Below are 19,019 nucleotides of genomic sequence, written 5' to 3'. Positions count from 1 at the left end.
GTTGGTTAGCTTTACAATGACAAATACATGTTGGAAAAACTAGGACTCAACAGATAGAAGACATGTGTATGAATCATTTGGGAAGAATCCTCATGCCTTTTAAGTGTTCTTTCAAATACCACTAGATGCTGGTTGTTAGTGGGAGTGTACATGAGGGGAGAGGGGGGTATTATTTAAGCATTACTTGGTGACCAAAGAATCATAGAATTGTAGCATCCTACAGAATTTCTGGTCTAATCCTATCCATTTTGAGAGCTCAAAAGTCAGATACGGAGAGAAATTACTTGGTTATTAATATATAACCATTTCAGTTCAAAGAAAGCAATTACTTTATCTTTTCTCCTTAATGGCTGATTTTTGGAATAAATGGTCACTTTCAACATCTCTAGAGGTGATCCCAGAATAAAAGTTCTATTTCAATGCTCAGAAACCAGACCAAGAATGTGGTTCACCTGCCCATCGATTTCACTCATGTCAGATTCCCAGAGCCCGCCTTTCTCCTTTGTTAATTAAAATAGAATAAGGGGCTGGGGTTGGATATTAGGGTAAAGTTATAGAAAAAGAGTAAAAGGGATTCCAGAACTACAGATAATGTGACTCCCCACTTCTGCAGTCTTTCACCAGGCAAGAAAGTTCATAGCCAGAAGAAAACAGCTCTCATTTGAGGCGTGGCACCACCACAGTCAGGTGGCTTAAGGTTAGGGATTAAGTTACGAAGGCTAAGGACCAGTCACTTTCCTTTTCTGGTCCTTAATTTATTGATCTAAAAAATAAATATGTCTATGTTACCATGGCAACTTTAAACTAAAAAAAAAAAAAGTCCATAAAAACATTGACACTTCTCCCTCCAAGAGGAAAAGGTGAATATCCCAATTCTTCAGTTTGAGCTGGACGTATGGACTCATTTCTAACAAAGAGAATATTGCAGAAGAGATAATATCCACTTTGGAGATTTGGTCATAGAGGTCACTTTGGCTTCCTCCTTTTGGAGACTTTTGGATAGGGTAAGTCAGCTGATGTGTCATGGGGCTATTCAAGGAGACTTATGGGGAGATTTTTATGGGGGAGGTTCATCAGGCAAAAGTGGAGGGTCCCTACCAACTTCCATGTGCCTATCCTTGGAAATGAATCTTCTAGCCCTTGGAAGTGGATCTTCCAGTCCCAGTCAAGTCTCAGATGACCACAGCCTTGGCCAACAGTTTGACAGTCTCCTCATTTGTTATATTGAGCAAGAATCACACACCTGAGTCTCTACCAGATTCCCGACCCATAGAAATTGTGAGGAAATAAATATTTATTGTTTTGAGTTTTTGAAGGGTAATTTTTTAAAGAGCCAAAGAATAAATAGCTATTTTTCTCCTTTCTTACTTTTTCAGATGATATTTTTATACTCTTTAACATTCATGGTCTTAAATTGAACTTTCTATTCCTTAACTTTAAGATATAATAGATTACAGCTAAACCTGTGCTCTGGGAAAGTACTCTAGAATTCAGCAATTTACAAAAAAACTTTTCTTAGACCTCTTCACTTCCTCTGGATTCTTTTTATAAACAAAACACTGATGATGATGATGATGATGATGATGATGATGATGATGATGAAATACAACTACCAAACACATGTGTTACAGATTTTAGAGGTTCACATTTATTATACAATTTTACCCTTACAATATTTCAATGAGGTAGATATTATATTATTACCATTTGATATGTGAGCAAACTAAGAATTTGAGAGCAAAAGTGTGTTATAGAAAGTCACACAATCAACAGAAGAATTGGTATTCCAAATCATGTCTTCTGACTCCTATGTAATGTTTTTGTACTTTATCAAGAGTGCTTATAATGAAAATAAATATCCAACTTTGTTCTCTAAACTCAGATACCACTCTACATTTTAGCTCTACAGTCTGATATTGGGAGTTCTTAGACATCTCCCTTCTCTTTTGCATTCTTAATATTTGGAAATAGGTAAATGGGCTTTGTTCATTCTACTTTTTTCTTCTGTTTCTTCTCAGAAGTCATCCATTGTCTTTGCCCATAACCATGTCATTATGTCTTAAATACTTTGATCTGTTTTAGGTGACTGATGACATCAAAATAATAAACATTAGGAATATGGCCTCCTTTGGCTGCTCAGTGTAATTATATCAATTATTTCTATAACTCTATTTTCTTTATTTTGTTATTCACTTATTTTATGTAATTTCATATTAATAATAATAATGTGAATAATATGAAAATAAAGGATAAAATATTCCTTATCTCCTAAATAAAAAATTCAAATCCAGTATTTGGCAATTATTTAATCTTTTCACACTTTAATAAAATATATTGTTTACAATAGTAGAACTTGTTTATACTTTTTATTCCATATTCATAATATATCATCATTGATTTTTCATTAATCATTTTCAAAAGTTTTAAAGATACTTAAGGTAATTTTCCTTTACAAGAGCACATAACTAAATTATTTCTAGAGGTTTAGTTGTCTGGGATAGACCTCAGATATGTGCAATTTTTTAAATGACAATGTTACATTCTGGTTCAGAACTACTTACCCAAGGTGTTTAGGAGCATATTACTGAATAAATTAATTTTAAGCATGTGATACAGCTTATGAGAGGATAAAAGAAATTAATAAGTAGTTAGACATAATTTGATTTTTAAATAAAAATAAATAAATGAATATCAGACTTTATTTTATTTTATTTTAAATAAAGCAATGGAATATTTAAAATACCTATCACCTCCAGTAAGGTAAAGATAGTTCATTATCTGAATTCAGAGTTTATTTGGAATCTTTCTGTTTTCTTTCCACTAGAAACTTTCAAAGGTTGCTTTTGCCATTTAAATATTTTTAAAGGTTCAAAATGTCTAGGGGAAAAACAGGAATATTGAATGTGTCAGTTGTCTGCTCTCTACACTAACAAATATCTTCTTTGATTGACACTATAACTTTCTAGTATATATCAAGATTTCTGAATACTGATCTTTACCAACCCAAAGAGAGCTTTTTCTTATATAATCAAATGATACTGTACACATTACAAAAGTCATACAAAAATTCAAAATTTTAATACAAACAGAATCCAAATCATAGAGAACACAGATGCACAGAGAGAATCAGACTTCATGATATCCACACTAGCATTTGTCTCTTCCTTCATTCGAGCTGTGGCAGGTTCAATTTGAATTCCCTATTTAATTCTTCAGATAAATGGATCAAGAGATGCCTTCTAATGACCGTGTTACATGCTCTGCTGTGTTCTAAATGTCTTCAATTCTTTTGAGGCTCCCTGAATTTTCAAAATGAAATGGCTCATTTGCAGATGGTTTGAGCATCACATTCTTAGAGAAACAACTAGAGCCACTGAATGGAAAGTAGCGAAATACAGTGACTTTGAAATTATTAAGCATTCTTCCCCTTAACCAGAAGCTACAATTACTATCATAAATTCCTTCAACAAATATTGTTGGGAGACATTAATGTATAGGGCTACTCTTTTCTGTGTGCTGTTTTATCTTGATGTCTTGACAAACAGATGGGGTGTTGGCAGCAAAGTTATTCTATGTCTTCATCATCAAAGTATGTGACATATCTGTTTGAAAGTTTCTTGCCCCTTCAGGTTACTTCAATACCTCATTATCATCTCATTTGTAGAAGACAGGGATGTGTGTTCACCAAGTTCAATTTGATTTTTTTCTTCCTAGGGACAAAAGAAGACTATATTTTCTAGCTTTCTCTATGACTATATCAGGACCTTGGAGCTCCTTCTGGTCAACACATTGTAAGTGAAAGTTATGAGTGTCAATTTAACCTGACCAGTGACAATAGCTAGTCACACATTTCAGATGGTAAAGCTACAACAAAGCAAGCCCCTATGCTGGACATATGGCATAAATGAAATATAAGAATTGTTACATGAATCTATTGAAATGTTGAGGGTATTTGTTCTCCTAGCAGAGCTTATCTTACTCTATTAACACATGATGACTACAGCACTCCCACCAAGTTCCAAATGTCCATATATTTCATGTATCACAAGTACACTCTACTAACCACTCTATTCAACTGTCTCCTTGTGCTGAGGCAATTCCAAGGGCTAACCATGCCCTACATTTTCATCTATTGCCTGCAAACACCTTGTTAAAAAGATGGTTTGTAGTCTTCCTTGGCTGGAGAAAATCAGAGCCTACAAGAGTAAAGAGGAGTAGAAGAGAGGTAAAAATTAACGGTTCTTAAATGTTTTGTGCATCAGGATCACGTGAGAAGTTTAAATGCAGATCTGCCCCACCTTAGAGACCCTTGTGTAGTTAATCTAGGGTCAAGAAATATGCATTTTCATATGAATGTGAAATGATTCCTGTGAGGGATACATTTCATGAAGACTTGAATAAAACCCAGGTTTAGGATTTCTCTCTTGTGATCCGCATAGGGAATATGGAAAGGGCTTGAAAGATTTCCTATAGGTTCTCCTTGCATCCTTTCCCAAGTTTGACCTGTATAAGACCTTATTCAAATAACAATGTCCATGAGCTAAGGAGACAGCCCTTTGGGGAAGGGAAGTGTCCTGGGGGGGGTCTTCATTTGAATTGCCCCCCCCAAGTGATTCTTTGATGCACAGAAGTTTGAAACCATTGCCAAAGGAATTGTCTGTCTTTCTGTTCATATTTTAATGGTTAGTTCAATTTATTATTCATGCCTTTTTCTGAACAGGAACATTTCCAACTGCTTTAAATCTTCAATCTGGAAGTGAAAATATTATTATTGGAGTTTTTAATAGTGATAAAAGGAAGTCACTCTGGAATTGTCAGTGTCATATCTGCTAAAATATTACATTTGTTTTCAAGATAAGGGGTGAATATATACTGATATTTCATTAAGAATAATATAAATAACTTATTTCAAGGAAAAACTAAGACCATAGTGTAAAAAAGGGTCCTACTTCTTAAAATTACAACATGTAAAAATTAAGTTCTATAGAATCATAATATGAAAAGGTCAAACAATACAACAAACTTAATAAAACCTTTAATTAGCCACACATAGGGTTTACATTAACTGATTCTAAAAATTTTAATGTGTTATAGTTCTGAAGTAGTTTCATCTTGGTGAATTCATAATATAAAAACTTCCACTTGAATACTCCAGGGTTGGCTCTAGCATTGGCACTGGATACCTTATTAGAAGGCTGAGGTAGAAACCCAAGTCTTTCGCTAATTGGCTGATTATCATTTAAGCTAGATAATAGGTTTCTGTTCTCAACTGTTCAAGGTATTTTATGAAATTAAAAGATAGTGATCCGTATAAAATAAATTTGTAGTATACTATTCAATACCCACAACACCCAGTGAAATTAATATCTTCTAAGTTTTCATTAAGAGATTAAAGTTTGAAGAGACCATGATTAAACAGAAAGGAGAGACATAGGACTCTATTAGACTTTAAATTTATGCTTTTAAAAGGCTATATTTCTTAATAATGATATATTAATTTAGTCTACAATTATGTCATTTCAATTATGGATACTTAAGGCTCATGAGAAAAGAATTTTGCCTATCATCATATGCCTCATTGAAGTACATGGCCCTAAATATCAAATTCAACTGTGGCATGATAGATCAAGGAATAATAGCATAATTTCCTAGACTTTCTCCATATAGTAAAATACTGTCCATTATCTTTTTGATCCCTATATAGCTAATGTACAAAACTATTACTTTAAAACACTTATGCTGTACTTATATTGTCAAAGGAAATTGATACCAACCAAAATTTAGCTTTGGGTGTGCCAAAAATATATGGCTATATATAATAAGAGATCATGTTAATTTCCATGCTCTGCCATTAGTTCTTGCATTTAGTTTTATCCCCTTAAAAAATAATTGGTAAGTTACAAAAGTAATTTTTCAACTATTTCCAAAGATATTTTACAGTTTGGGAATACTATATTGATCAGATTAACTCTGGATTGGGGATTTCTCTCAGAGTATTTAGAACCATTTATATTACCCATCGTAATATAAATGGAGAGAAACCACTGTCTGTCTTCCCAGTTCAGATCCTTAAATGTACATCAAGAATGGATTACTCTCTTCAAGAAGGGGTGTAATATAGAACCAGATCATTGGTTGTGCTAAGTCATTTCCTGCTGAATATACAGTTATGGTGGCCTGTCATTTCCGAATTAAAATTTACATGGTAAATCACATTTACTTTGGAGGGCCTTCATCTGTTTAGCTTCAGAGGAAGTACCTTCTAATTTCTTGTTTCAAGACAGAAATGATCTTCTGATTCCCTCTTTAAGAAAGTTAGAATTTTCTTTCTCCACTACTCTGTTACTGATTGGGAGAGGCCACACTCATTAGGCTAAGCGCACTAGCAGCCAGGACTAAGGTATTGAAGGTGACTGTATTGAAAGGTGGCATGGCTAGTATGGTCTCTTGATCTTTTTGATATGCTTCCATTCAGAAATTACAGATTGTTTTTGCTTCTAGTTTTCTTGTAGTAAACCCAACAGGCAGGGAACCTTTATATAACAGATAGAAGACACACTGTTTTTCAACTTTTTCTCCTGTGCTGGAATGTTAGGTCAGATCAGCCCTATTCTGAGGGCCCAGATGTCTTCAATTTGGGGAAGTGATAAACATTCCCTATTACATCCTTAGGGCCAGCTTATGTTCCCCAGTACCAGTACTGTCTAGGACACTCAGATTCCCATTTTTGACATATGTTCTTTGGCTGAATACTTTAGTTCTGAAATTATAAATTAGTAACCTTCAAGCTAAATATGTCTCCCAGATGTGTTTTGCTTAGCTCTTTGCTCTTGTTTTGTTTTTATAACTCCATAATTGGGAGTATATACAAAAATCTAGATTTTTAGTTTCTCTTGAAAAAAACTGCAAAATATGACAACACAGGGCTAAATCAGTAGCAGCAATCAAATGGAGCTGAGTAAAAGCTTACTCCTTTTATATAAAATACATTTTTTCAGTTACTTGCAGACCCAGGGATTCCCCATCATGCTCCTAACTTGAAAATCAAGTGCCACCTGCCTTTTATTGTTATGCGAATATGTTGGCAGAAAATAAATATTTTTCTGTACCTCTATCCTATTCATGGATAGATGGTCCCTATATTATGCTTGTGTCTAGCCACCCTTTATTTTTTCCTTATCTTCTAATTCTTATAGGCACTTGGCATTTAACATCCCTTCTCAGAATTCTGAATGGGAAGAAGGAATTCAGGCACCAAACTCCCCCCAAAATCTCTTAAAAGACTGAGTTTTTCATCATCTGTCACTTTAAAAAAAATTAGATTTTTATGTAAAATCCCATTTCATTTAAATACTTTCTCACTGTCTTTTGGAACTTTCCCAGATTTCTCTCTATACACCTCAGAAGAAACAAAAGGGATACTTCAGTTTTTCCTGTTCCCTAAACCTAATCTCAATTTTCTGAAATGGAATACTCCTCAGATTTGAATACAAAAGCCAGAATAGGTAGAAGGGAAGAGAGAAATTAAAAATTTGTTAGTACAAATGAAATGACATAAAAATATAACTTTATTGATGCTAACAATGTTAGGAAATTTAGAGCACACTAGTTTACAGTGAGACAGAGAACACCATATATCCCTGGTTGGGTATGTTTGGTTCTTTGAGGGAAAATGTGCTGTAGGTTTTCTCTGGAGCTTTGTCCTACAACTTTCACCAGAACCAGCTCTTTCCCATGGTGCTCCCTGGGGAAATGTACACCCTACAGTGTCATAGTCCAAGTACACCTGACTAAAATCAATCAACTAACTCATAGGAAACATATTTAAAATCTTAGCTTGGGTTTAAACCTTTGGGCAAGATAGAGGTTCAGACTTTAGGCAACTTTCACATACTGACCTTCTAGGACCCAAGAAGAGTGTGCTCTTCTGAGGCCGTTAGAGGCAATAACTCTGGATTCAGGTCCTTCAGGTCTTTTGTCTCCTAGAAATAAATAGTTTTTAAAAATCAATAAAAGGGATATGCATCTGATAGTTCATTAGATGATAAAAATGTCAGTCATTCCCTAAGCTTCATGACATAAAGAGGACTGGTAGAGAGAGAAGCCACCACCCACCCCACACAGTAATTATAGGATATAAAAGTCATTGTTATTGGACAAATCTGTGAAATGGTGAAGAGCAAGAGCTGAGATCTGGGGAGCAGGGGGTTCCAATCTTGTGCCATTTTGTATCCATTGAGTTTCTGACTCTTGGGGAACAGGCTTACAGAGGTGTGTCTCCCACTGGGGCTGCGTCTGCATCTCTGCCCGGCTCTTGCTCCTGAGGTGACTCTCTCCCTCACAGTAGGTGACACAGCAGCGACAGGCTGCAGAGGGCTTCCCTCGGTGCTTGGACAAGGTGCCAGGGTCAGGAGGGGCACCTGGAGCCCTCTCTGAGCTCTGGAGCTCCTGGGGCTCTTTCAAACGACTTCTTCTCCTCTGAACATGATCCAGACTGATGTCCGACTGAGAAGAGCAGCTCTCATTCCAGCCCGAACTGGCACTCAGACTTCTCAGGGGAAGAGCCAACCTCAAGGCCTTCCAGAATTTGGAGCCAGAATGTTTGGACTTTTCTCCTTTCCAGCTTACAAAGGACACTGATTCCTTCAGCTGCAGGATGCCTGGGTGTGGATGCTCAAGGGGACGGTACTCCACCACAATGAGCTTGGTGGCAATAGAGTTCTGGCACATGACACCCAGTTTAAACTCCAACATGCTGATGCTCTTTTCTGTCACGTAGTCTGGGCTCAGGACAACAATCATCCTTCGGCTCCTCTGAATGAAATCAAAAACTGCTTCCACTGTATCTACAGGAAAATGAAAAGATGGCACGGTGTCCGTGAAAACTTCTATACATCCCAGTACATTATTGTGCATCTGACAAAGGACAGGCAACGGACAAACATTTTGAAAATATAGGATCTCAGTGCTAAATAATCCACCTAGTCAGGAAATTAAGGAATGTCATGTGTACCTTTATTATTAATAGTTTCAAAGGATTTGCTACCTTCAAGGATGAGGAAGGATTTGAATTCAATATGTCCCCATTGCAAAACCCCTACTTGTAGTAGTCCCTTCTTGAATAGTCTTTCTTTACTATTAGAAAAGAAAAGCCAGAAAATGGTTCAGGAATTAAGTGAACCATCTCTAAAATCCAGTTAATTTGGGGCTGTGTAGATTATTGCTTCTTTTGAAATCTTCATAACTGCAAGTTTTATCTGATGGTCTTAGATCTGACATCTTCAAATGTTTGAAATATTTGACAACTTTTGTGATGTTACTGTATTTTCGTCTTACCTGTAGATTAAATAAATTCAGGATTTTCCCTTTTTTCCCATAAATGACATAATTTCCAGTCTCTTTCTCACTCTCATCATTTTCCTCTGAATAATATTCAGTTCTATATGTATCTTCTAAGAATAGCACTTTGAATAGCAAAGGAAATGTTCTTGACATAATCTGATTGGTAAAGACCAATTGGAATTACCACTTCCTAAGATCCTCAGTTATATCCCTTGGTACTTAACATTTTTGGACCCAGTACTGATTTTATTATCAACTAAGATTTATTTCTTTCCTTCCTTCTCTTCTTTATGTGTAAGTGTGTATGTTTGTGTATGTGTATGTGTGTGTTGTAAAAATTGACCTTATAATCAAGAAGAAGCAAAAATAATGATAATAGACAAAAATCAATAAATTAGTTAATAGTTCTGGCAAAGCATTCATTTCTAACAGTTGCTAAGGTGGATTTGGACAGATCCCAAAGGAAACTTCTTCAAATAAATGCAGTTCTTAACTAACTGTGAGATTTGGGAACTTATACAATGCGATTATCTTAAGTAAAGGAACTTCAAATGTGTGAATCATAGCCACAGACAACTCTGAAATCACGTGCCAAAGACAGACTGAGGTTGTGCCCACACTTTTTGAGAGACTTTTCAGTTTGTCATGACCAACTGTAAATTCCAAGTAAATTTGATCTTAATGAACTTGACAGGGAATGAAGAGATAGGATCCAAAGTAGATTAATCCTTTCCAATCAGTGCATTTAACATGAATTTGAATGAAAATCCAATGTGCTCAATTTTTGACATTTAACTGTTTTTATCGAGAATAAAAAAAAAAAAGCTATTTTGGAAATTTTTGGTATTGAAAGACAAATTTAAATGTCCATTTCTCTTCAGAATCTGTGTGTGTGTGTGTGTGTGTGTGTGTGTGTTGGTAACTCCTTTGTTCCTGCTTGCTGTTCCTACTCAGGATCTCTTGACGCTGCATCTAATAAATTAGAGAATATCAGAGTGGGAAGTTACTGCTTTTTCTGGTTCATGAGAAATGCAAAATAACCTTAAGACAACATGGCTTGTGTAGAGGATTTGGGCAAACTCCACAAATTGTGTGTGTACTTATGTATGTGTTTGTGTGTATGGTATACTTTATTTCAAAATATTACCTTAAGAAAATATGAGTTTGTTTTTTTCCAGTGGAGATACCACAGTTGAAAGTAAAACTGTCTTAGATCTTCTAAAAAATTGTCTTCAGGGCTTATGTTTTCTTTCTTTCTTTTCTTTTTTTTTAATATATTCCCCTTCCAGAAAGTGAGGGATTTACATTTGAAAAAGGACAATGCTAAATAAAGATATGAGTGGCAGAATTCCAGACATTGAGGACTGAGAGTGGAGATGCTTCTCCGAGGGGGCTTGGCCTATACATAGAATTCTCTTCACTTGGTACTTTAAAGAAAGCTGCCTCCTGCACTGCATATTTTTAAAATACCTTCCATATTATGAAACCTTCATATTTAAGATGGATGCTATTATCATTTTTAATGGTAAATATTATTTGAAGAGGGATTACTAAATTAGATTGTTTATTCTGTTTGACTCAAAAAAAAGTGAGGTGTGACTATACAGGTGTGACATCAGTTTTCTTTTATGGCACTGTATTGGAGTTGAAGACATAGTTCTGGTCCAGAATTCTACCACACTCAAGGATTCACTCGCCTTTTAAAGTCATATTCCCTCTGGAATTTACATAGAAGAAAACTATGACTTCAGTTTGTTCTTTGGTTAGGATAAAAGTGGACAAGTATGCTTCTCTTTCTCCTTTTCCCTCTCTCCCCCTCCTCCTCCCTCCAATAAAACTTGAAGTACAGTAGCAAAAAGGTGCACCTAATCTGGAAGATGGATCTGAATCCAAATCTTGGTTTTCCAGTGTCTGTTTTTAGTCTGAACATTTTTGAATCTAAGGTCATCCTTCTATGAAATGCATAAGATAGGGGAAAACTTGTAGAAATGTAAAACAAATGAGGTATCTATATGCAAATGTCTAGCATGCAGTAGTCATGTGAACAGCTCATATGATTAAATTATTATTCAATGTCTAGTGCTTATTAAAATAATATATGGACCAATTTTGTTGAATTTTTATCAATTCCTGATACTAACTTTAGAATATCACTTTGATACATGGATTGATGAGGATAATAGGGTTTGAAATTCTGGGTATTTAGTTTAAAATGAATGTAGATCAAAAGTATTGTTGAAATAATCTCCTAGCTCATTGCTAAAGTTACTTTATGTCACATGGGTAGAAACAGAGAAATAAGACCGGCTAGTTGCTAAATGTGTATCTCATATCACATTGAAAATTTACTTGTGTGAAAAATCTAGTGGCACCAGTGAGTGACTGAAGAAAGTATCTTCAGGCTTTTAACAAGGTAATAGCTCAGTAAATGAGGCTACCAAAATGCTGATACGGAATCTTCCAAAGAGTCACCACTATGTTCTAGGAGATCATTTAATATTTTGGGGTTGAAAGCAACTTAAAACTTATCCCCACTTATCCAATATAGAAATTTCACATACAAACTCTAATATGAATCAATCAAGTCTCTGCTTATGTATATCTTATAAGGAGACACCTAGCATGTCCAAAATTAGGGAATTTCATTATTGTTCAACTCTGACACAGTTGTTTCCAATTGATTTGAAATCTATTTCCTTGTAACTTTGATCCATTGATTTGAACTTTACCCTTTGGGGAGTGGTTTGCAAGAGGAAAATACTTCAGCAAATTTTTTTTTTTTTACAAAGTTAACTAGTACAGAGGATGTTATAGGGCTCAATAAATGCTATTGGAATAAATGATGAAATGGGGAATTTTTTTCTTTTTAGCATGAAGACAGTCTTGTACCTAAGGGCTTAATATTATTAACACAAAAGAAAATGCGTTTCCAAATATTTTTCACTTATTTACTTGAAGTTTGTGAGAAAAATGTATCTTTGGTTCAAATTATCATCTATTAACGCACAGCATTAATTTCTTCTGCCAAAGCTGCTGCCTTGGAGTTGCTTTAAAGTTTAAAAGGTAAGAAATTCCTGTAAGCTTTAAAGTTCTAAGCTGAACCGAAAGGAATGTTTGTGGTTTTTTTGAAAAGAATAATTCTCTTCTCTCTCCCCCTCCATGCTCTGTATCCCTCTGTCACTGTATACACATGCACACATATACAGACACATTCCCATGTTTGGTATATCACATTGTTGATATGAAGTTCCCACTATCTTCAGATATCTCTCAGAAAGAAAGTTAAATATAATTTCATTTCTTTTTATAGTGCAATAATTGATCATTTTAATTCTTATTCCTTACGCTTAACATGAAAATAAAGACATAAAACACATGCACAAAATAAAATTCAAAGCTGAAAATAAATGGTTTATTTTAAAAATATGTAAATTTACAAATCAAATGAAAAATGGAAAATACAAAATTTCATGAATAAAATTAAAAAGATAATCTTAAAATATTAAAACCTATAGAAAGAAAATGGGTAATTAACAAGTGGAGTGATGTTTTTGTTCCCAGTACAATGAAATGCTTTTTTTATTAGAATCCTAAGAATCATTTAAGCTGCAATACAAAAGAGAATTCAATAAATTGTATGGGATTGTGTAATTAGACACTCTACATAGCATGGTTCTTTGTTAACCTGGGTGCAGAAGGTACTGATGTCATAGATCTAAAACTTTATAAGAGAAATTATTTGTTCTTGCTCTCTAAATTATGAGTATGTGTCCCTATATCCTTTAAAGGGGTATCTTCTAGAATAGAAAACATGTTTAAAGTAAGTTCTATTAGGATGAGACAAATTAGATTTGATTTGCTTTATATTATAGCATTTGGAAAAACTCAATATGAAAGATAGGAATATAAATAGAAAAACACACCATGGAGTTTCCAGGGGCCCCTATGGTATTAAGGATAAATATGAAGCCCCAAAGTGCAAAAAAAAAAAAAAAAAAATGCAGCATTGCAAGAAAATGGCCCCTTGGGAATGAGACCACCCCTTGTTGACCTAAAGCTCCTAAAATGATTGATATTAAGTGCTACTCCAGAGTCAACTCTCCTCTGGTCTTGTAAATAAAGAGTTAGTAGAGGGAATAATTATGATTTATCATAAGAAAAAGCTTTAAGAGTGACTCCATATCATAGCTTTATAGTCAAGAATCCAAAAGGGAATAATTTTTTCAATTTAAAGTAATCAATAATTTCTATGTAGAAAAATTATGTATTATGGACTTTAACACTGATAAAGGATGCTTACATGTAGAAGACAGTTTTAGAATTGCATAATAAAATTCATACTACTAGGACAAGGGCCTCCTTAAATTATGAATTATCGTGTTTCATAGTATCCTCCAAACTCATTTATAGGTATATTTATTTTCTTTTATTACTTAAAAGTCTACATAGTTGAGCACTAGGATTAGCATGGCTTAATTTCTTAATATGTCTTCTAGGAATACAGTAGAAAATCAATTAATACCAGATAACTGGCTACCATTTAGCAGTGACTAAAGAAGTTCTGTGTACAACAGAGTCCACTGCAAGCCAGATCAGCTGTAGCCATAATAAGTTATTTATATGAGTGTAGGGAAGGCAAGAACTAATGACAAGTACCACTCTGTGAGCAGCAAATTCACAAATAATATTAATGAACTGACAACACCAACACAAAAGCATTACAGTATGAACATAATTTAAAAACTGGACAAGAGTTATAGTGGTTTGTAATATCTTACTAATGGCTGTTTAAAGATGAGCACATGCATATGTGTCTGTGTATATGTATACACACATAGATAATGCATGCGCATGTGGATTCATACATATACACACGTACACAATTTGTGTGTGAATATATGTACACACGAGCATATAAAATTAAGGTGTGTGGATATTTATATATATGTATACTTATATGTGTGTGTATATATATATACACATATATACATTTTCTACACGTAACATAGATATCTACTTTGTAAACTCTGCACTTAGTTTTACTTTTCCAAGTCTGAAGAACATTAAAATTTTACTTAAAACCAACCAGAAAAGTTTCATTGACAATGACCTTTCAGATGGACTTATTTGGATCAAGGTATTACCTGTGCTAGTGAATAAATTACAGGAAGTACAATTAATTCTTTTAGAATATTAATGCTAAAAGCAACTGTCAAGGTTACTAAACCTAATCTCCACACATTACAATGAGGAGACACAAAAAAGTGAGGAGAAATCATTTTCCTAGTTTTCACATTAGCAAGGTTGGATTAAAAGGCAAATTGCTAAACATCCTGTTCTGCACTCTTTTCACAAGTTAGAAATGCCCTAAAAGCATTTTGCTCTCCATTAGCACCATTAGAAGTTGCCTTTCAGACTGAACCAAGTATAGAGCCACCTGAAAATCTGTTTTTTTTCTTTTTAACCTACAAATTCTGAGTGATTGATACAAATAGAGAGGGAGATGGAGTAATAAATATGAATCAATCCAAAGATAATCAAGGATTTACGGTAATTAAAAATTATGATATATTTTTCAAGTTTATAAATGTAACATCAATTACCTGAGATGAGGGCAAATGTGATATAGTAAGAGGAAATGCAACATGCCCTTTAAATCAATCATCAGAGACATTTTTAGTTATATTGCTTTGTAACCTCCTAAGTGGGTGTCGGTCTTGCTGTGGTGGTGTATTGAACAGCCAAATGAGCAAAAGAGCTTGTTTATCCTCAGAAAAAATAGATGTAGACCCTGATTATCTTTTTAATGGATGAGTAAAAATAAAATAAAAAAATACTCTACTCAGAAAATTATAATACCCGTCAACAAGTAACGTTTCGTAAAGGGATTTTTAAATCCACAGACACAGCTGCTCTATAAGGTTAAGATTTGAGGTGGGGGGGCAGGGATGGAGGATGTAAAAGAGGAGATTCACTTCAACCCAGTCTTTACCTGCAAAGAACACAGGAATATCAGAGACTGGGAACAGACTGTTGACACTATCATTCTAAACCTTAGTCACGCCTGAGAAGCAAAACAGCCATCCAGATAGTCACTCTGAATTTATCCCTATGAGGAGGCTGAGAATTTTTTTCTGCTTATCAAACCATAAACTGGGAAGAAAAAGGGGGGGCTCTTCCTCCCAGGAGTACCCTTGGTTCTCGTTACTCTTTACATTTTCCCTTTCATACATTTTTCAGGGATGAATAGGAGAGCCCCTGCTTGTCACTGCTAGACCTCCTGGAACTCTTCTTCACTGGCATAGCCACCTGCAGCTGCTTCCAGAACCTGCCCTGTGGATACTTGGATTTCTCCCCTTTCCATTTAATGACCGTGAGCACCGTCTTAGCCCTCTTCAGCTCTTTCACCTTCGTCTCCTTCACAGCTTTGTACTGCACTAAAATGACGTTGATGTTGCCCCGAGAGGCCATATTTTCTAGGCCAGCCTTGAGCTCCAGGAGGGCTTGGGTTCCCTGGAGCACGTAGTTGGGACTTAGGACAACCAGGAGGCGTCTGCTTTTCTGAATGAAGCTCAAGGTCTCATCTGTGACAACTGGGAAAGAAAACACCATGGGGATTAGTGTTGGCCCAGAACTATCCAAAAGCATGGGGCTTGAGGGAACTCAGGGTGACGGCCTGAAGAACCCCGGTGAAACCTTACCAGCAGCACGTGGTTATCCTTAGACCCAATCATGTTCTTCACTAAGTGCCATTCTCCTCAGGGAAAATGGAAATGGCATCCACATATTCCACTCAAAAAGAAGATTCCAAACAAGTATGAAGCCAAAACATGGCTGTGACCTCAGTCTTCCAAAGCATGACTGGAGCCACAGTGAACAGATGCGTGACACAGGAATCAGTTTCTACAAACAGCATGGTATGTTGTAACCCAGTCAGACCTACTCCTAAGCCCTATACAAAGACACCTTTGTATAATCTCCCTAATATAAAAAAAAAAAATTCAAAAGATATATGTTGTAGAGTCCAAATCATAGAATTTCACTTTTTGCTAACACAGGAAAGGGTAGGAATGTTCACTTTTGAAAGTCCCCTCCACTGTTGAACACCTCCTTGACTCTGACTGATATCAATGTGGTTGGATGAGGACCTTCAAAAATATAGCCAATCCAATGGGACCTTGTCTAGAAATGCATTCTCAACTTGGCTTTCTACCTCTCTCTGCTTTGGAGACCAAATTAATCCCTGATCTTTCTCCTCAAAATACTATCATTACTAGGGAGCCATGTGTTTCTGCAGCTGCTGGTGATGTGTCTACTTTCACTCATTGGCAAACACTTTTTTTAAAGTAAAATAAAAAAGAAGAAGAAAAAAAAGCAGGGGAAATGGAAGGGCAGTATAATTTTATTCTGCAGTAAGGGGCTCTGATTAATTCCTCTCAGTAAATTCTTGAAACTAATCTATCACCTCACAGATGCTTAGGGAGGGCTATATAATCCTTTACAAGGGCAGGGTTAGTTGCCAACTCCAGGTGATGCACTGATGTTATGGAAATGTACGTCATGGCTCACCAGGCTCCCCTATGCAGTCTTTTCGATGCTTAATCTTTGTGAGTTCAGAAATAATAGGTAAAGATAGGCAATTAGAATCTAGCATGTGCAACCTGGAGGAGCATTTAGGAATAAATATCTGTCTGCTCCAAGAAGCTCAACTAGAGGCTGACCACATGTAAGCATAGAAAGAGACCCAGAGGCAAAGTGAATTGGGCAAGAGCAGCAGGGGGGATACAAAATGACACAAGAATCTATCAGAAGAAAGATGCAAGAGTAATAAGAGAAAGCTTGAATTCTCCCAAGAACTATCAACCCCTATTGGAAGGTCTTACCCAGTTATATATGTATATTTTTCTTTAACTTTTCACACAGAAATTATTGATGGAATGGCTGATGAAAGGATAAATGGATGAGTGTGATATGGGGGAATTAAGTATTAAAATGAACAGAATTTATCCTTTAGCCATATGATTATTTTATCATTTCCTGACAAAGTTATACTGAAAGAGATATCTTCTGAAGGCAAATATGATAAGCTTTTGTATGATGATTAGGTAAATAAGACAGCAGATCTATTTAATTCAAAATGTGAAAAATATTTAAGCCTATCTTATGTCTCAATGATTTACATAACATCTTTCAAAAACATGTTAAACAAATGATTAATGTAAACAGGATCTTCTAAGAAGAAAATTAGTTTGTCATGCTTAAGATTAGAGACAGTGCAAGTGAATTTCAAAGGTAGGGAGTTTAGTTTATAAATGTTACTTTGTGTTTTTTACAAAGACACAGGTGAACCACTGCTTTGTGTTTTACAGTTTAGCCTTGAAAAGATACTTTTGCTTTAAGACATTCAGCAATCTCTGCTTTTCTTTTTTAAACCTGCTAGAATACCTTGTAAATTTTTAAAATAAATCTCAAATGTATAAGCTGATAAAACAGAAGCAGACCCAAGGAAAAAAAAGAATTTGAGTAGTACAAGTTTGCTAGAAAGCAAAAGCAAAGAAAAGGAAATGGCCAAGTGCCAAAGGGAAATATTCTATTGTCAGTGAACAAAAGAAGGGAAAATTCTATCCACCCCAATCTGTAACTCAGTCTTAGTAAAACTAAGTAAACCTCAATCTTTATAAAAACAACATTTTAATTTTACTCAGTCTTTGTAAAAAAACAAAAACAAAACATTCTTAGAAAACCAATGCAGATTTGTATAAACTTTCTAAAAATCTAAATATGAATTTAAAGGACTTTTAAAGCTATGGCACTTTGATATAGTTTAACTCCACTGTGGATCTATGTTTCTGAAATGGAGTTGTTAAAGATAACCAGGAAAAATATTTTTAATACCCTAAACGAGTTGAATAGTGTAAATCTTACATTATAGTATTATTTCTGGAGAAGTCTCTATTATATCAAGGAATTGGACATTAAATATCCAATATAGAACTATGACTCTCACACACAATCTAAAGCTAAGAATCCCTTTGCCTTTCAAGGGTAACATCATTTGTACTCCTGTGAAATACCTACTTCCCCCAGGCAGACTGTCTCGGTCAAAGATGCACAATTTGTATCCAAATTCATTCTCCAAAACTCCACGGAGGGTCAATAACACAAATTCCTCTTCTTCAGCATTCCTTGCGTAGGATACATAAATATCATACTCCTTCCCATCTAGCAAAAGGAACACAGATCCCATATCAGTTAGAAAAGTTTATCAAAAGTAAGACCTTTTTTCTTAAATCTAACTTCTGCATGTGGGACATTTTTATTTTTGCATGTATACATTATGTGATAGATGCTAATGTGATTTTCCATGTGGTACTTCCCAGGCAAAATAGCTACTTGAATTTAAATTTTTATTCAATGTGTCTTCTATTTACATCTTAGTTAGTTGAGTCTATGGTGGAGAAAGAGAAAGGTTTAGCCTATTCAACTGTAGATTAAAGCATAACATGGACATAAATTGTAGGTGCCAGAAGTTAATTAATGTAGAGAATTTCTACTCCTTTTCTTGATACATCATTCATTTATATATTAGAGTTATAAATTGAAACTTTTTGAAACTGTCCAAAATATACCTGAAACGAACTATAATTAAAAATATATTTAGATTCAAGGATTAATCT

General features: G+C 34.9%; 1 protein-coding gene across 6 annotated transcripts in view; it reads right to left on the bottom strand.

The window, feature by feature from the left end:
• Positions 1 to 2,809: 2,809 nt before the first annotated feature.
• Positions 2,810 to 19,019, bottom strand: part of LOC107154380 (interleukin 1 receptor accessory protein) — a 135,562-nt gene continuing 119,352 nt past the window's right edge. The window contains exons 10-13 of one of the 6 annotated variants that reach the window (XR_007347962.1): positions 18,421 to 18,564; positions 8,268 to 8,846; positions 7,899 to 7,982; positions 2,816 to 4,196 (exon numbers count right to left, since the gene is read on the bottom strand). Coding sequence is in view for 4 of the 6 variants with exons in the window: in XM_048804081.1 (XP_048660038.1) it covers positions 8,128 to 8,846; positions 18,421 to 18,564 (863 nt within the window). In the remaining 2 variants the exon portion in view is untranslated. Of the gene's footprint in view, positions 4,197 to 7,011; positions 8,847 to 13,201; positions 15,936 to 18,420; positions 18,565 to 19,019 lie in introns of those variants that run through there. The other 5 variants (XR_007347961.1, XM_048804083.1, XM_048804081.1 and 2 more) reach the window with 5 other exon arrangements.

This window comes from Marmota marmota, unplaced genomic scaffold (genome assembly GCF_001458135.2).
Source record: "Marmota marmota marmota unplaced genomic scaffold, marMar, whole genome shotgun sequence".
Classification (NCBI taxonomy): Eukaryota; Metazoa; Chordata; class Mammalia; order Rodentia; family Sciuridae; genus Marmota; species Marmota marmota.
Note: the sequence above shows the minus strand (reverse complement) of the source record. Positions and strands in the feature narration are given on the sequence as shown.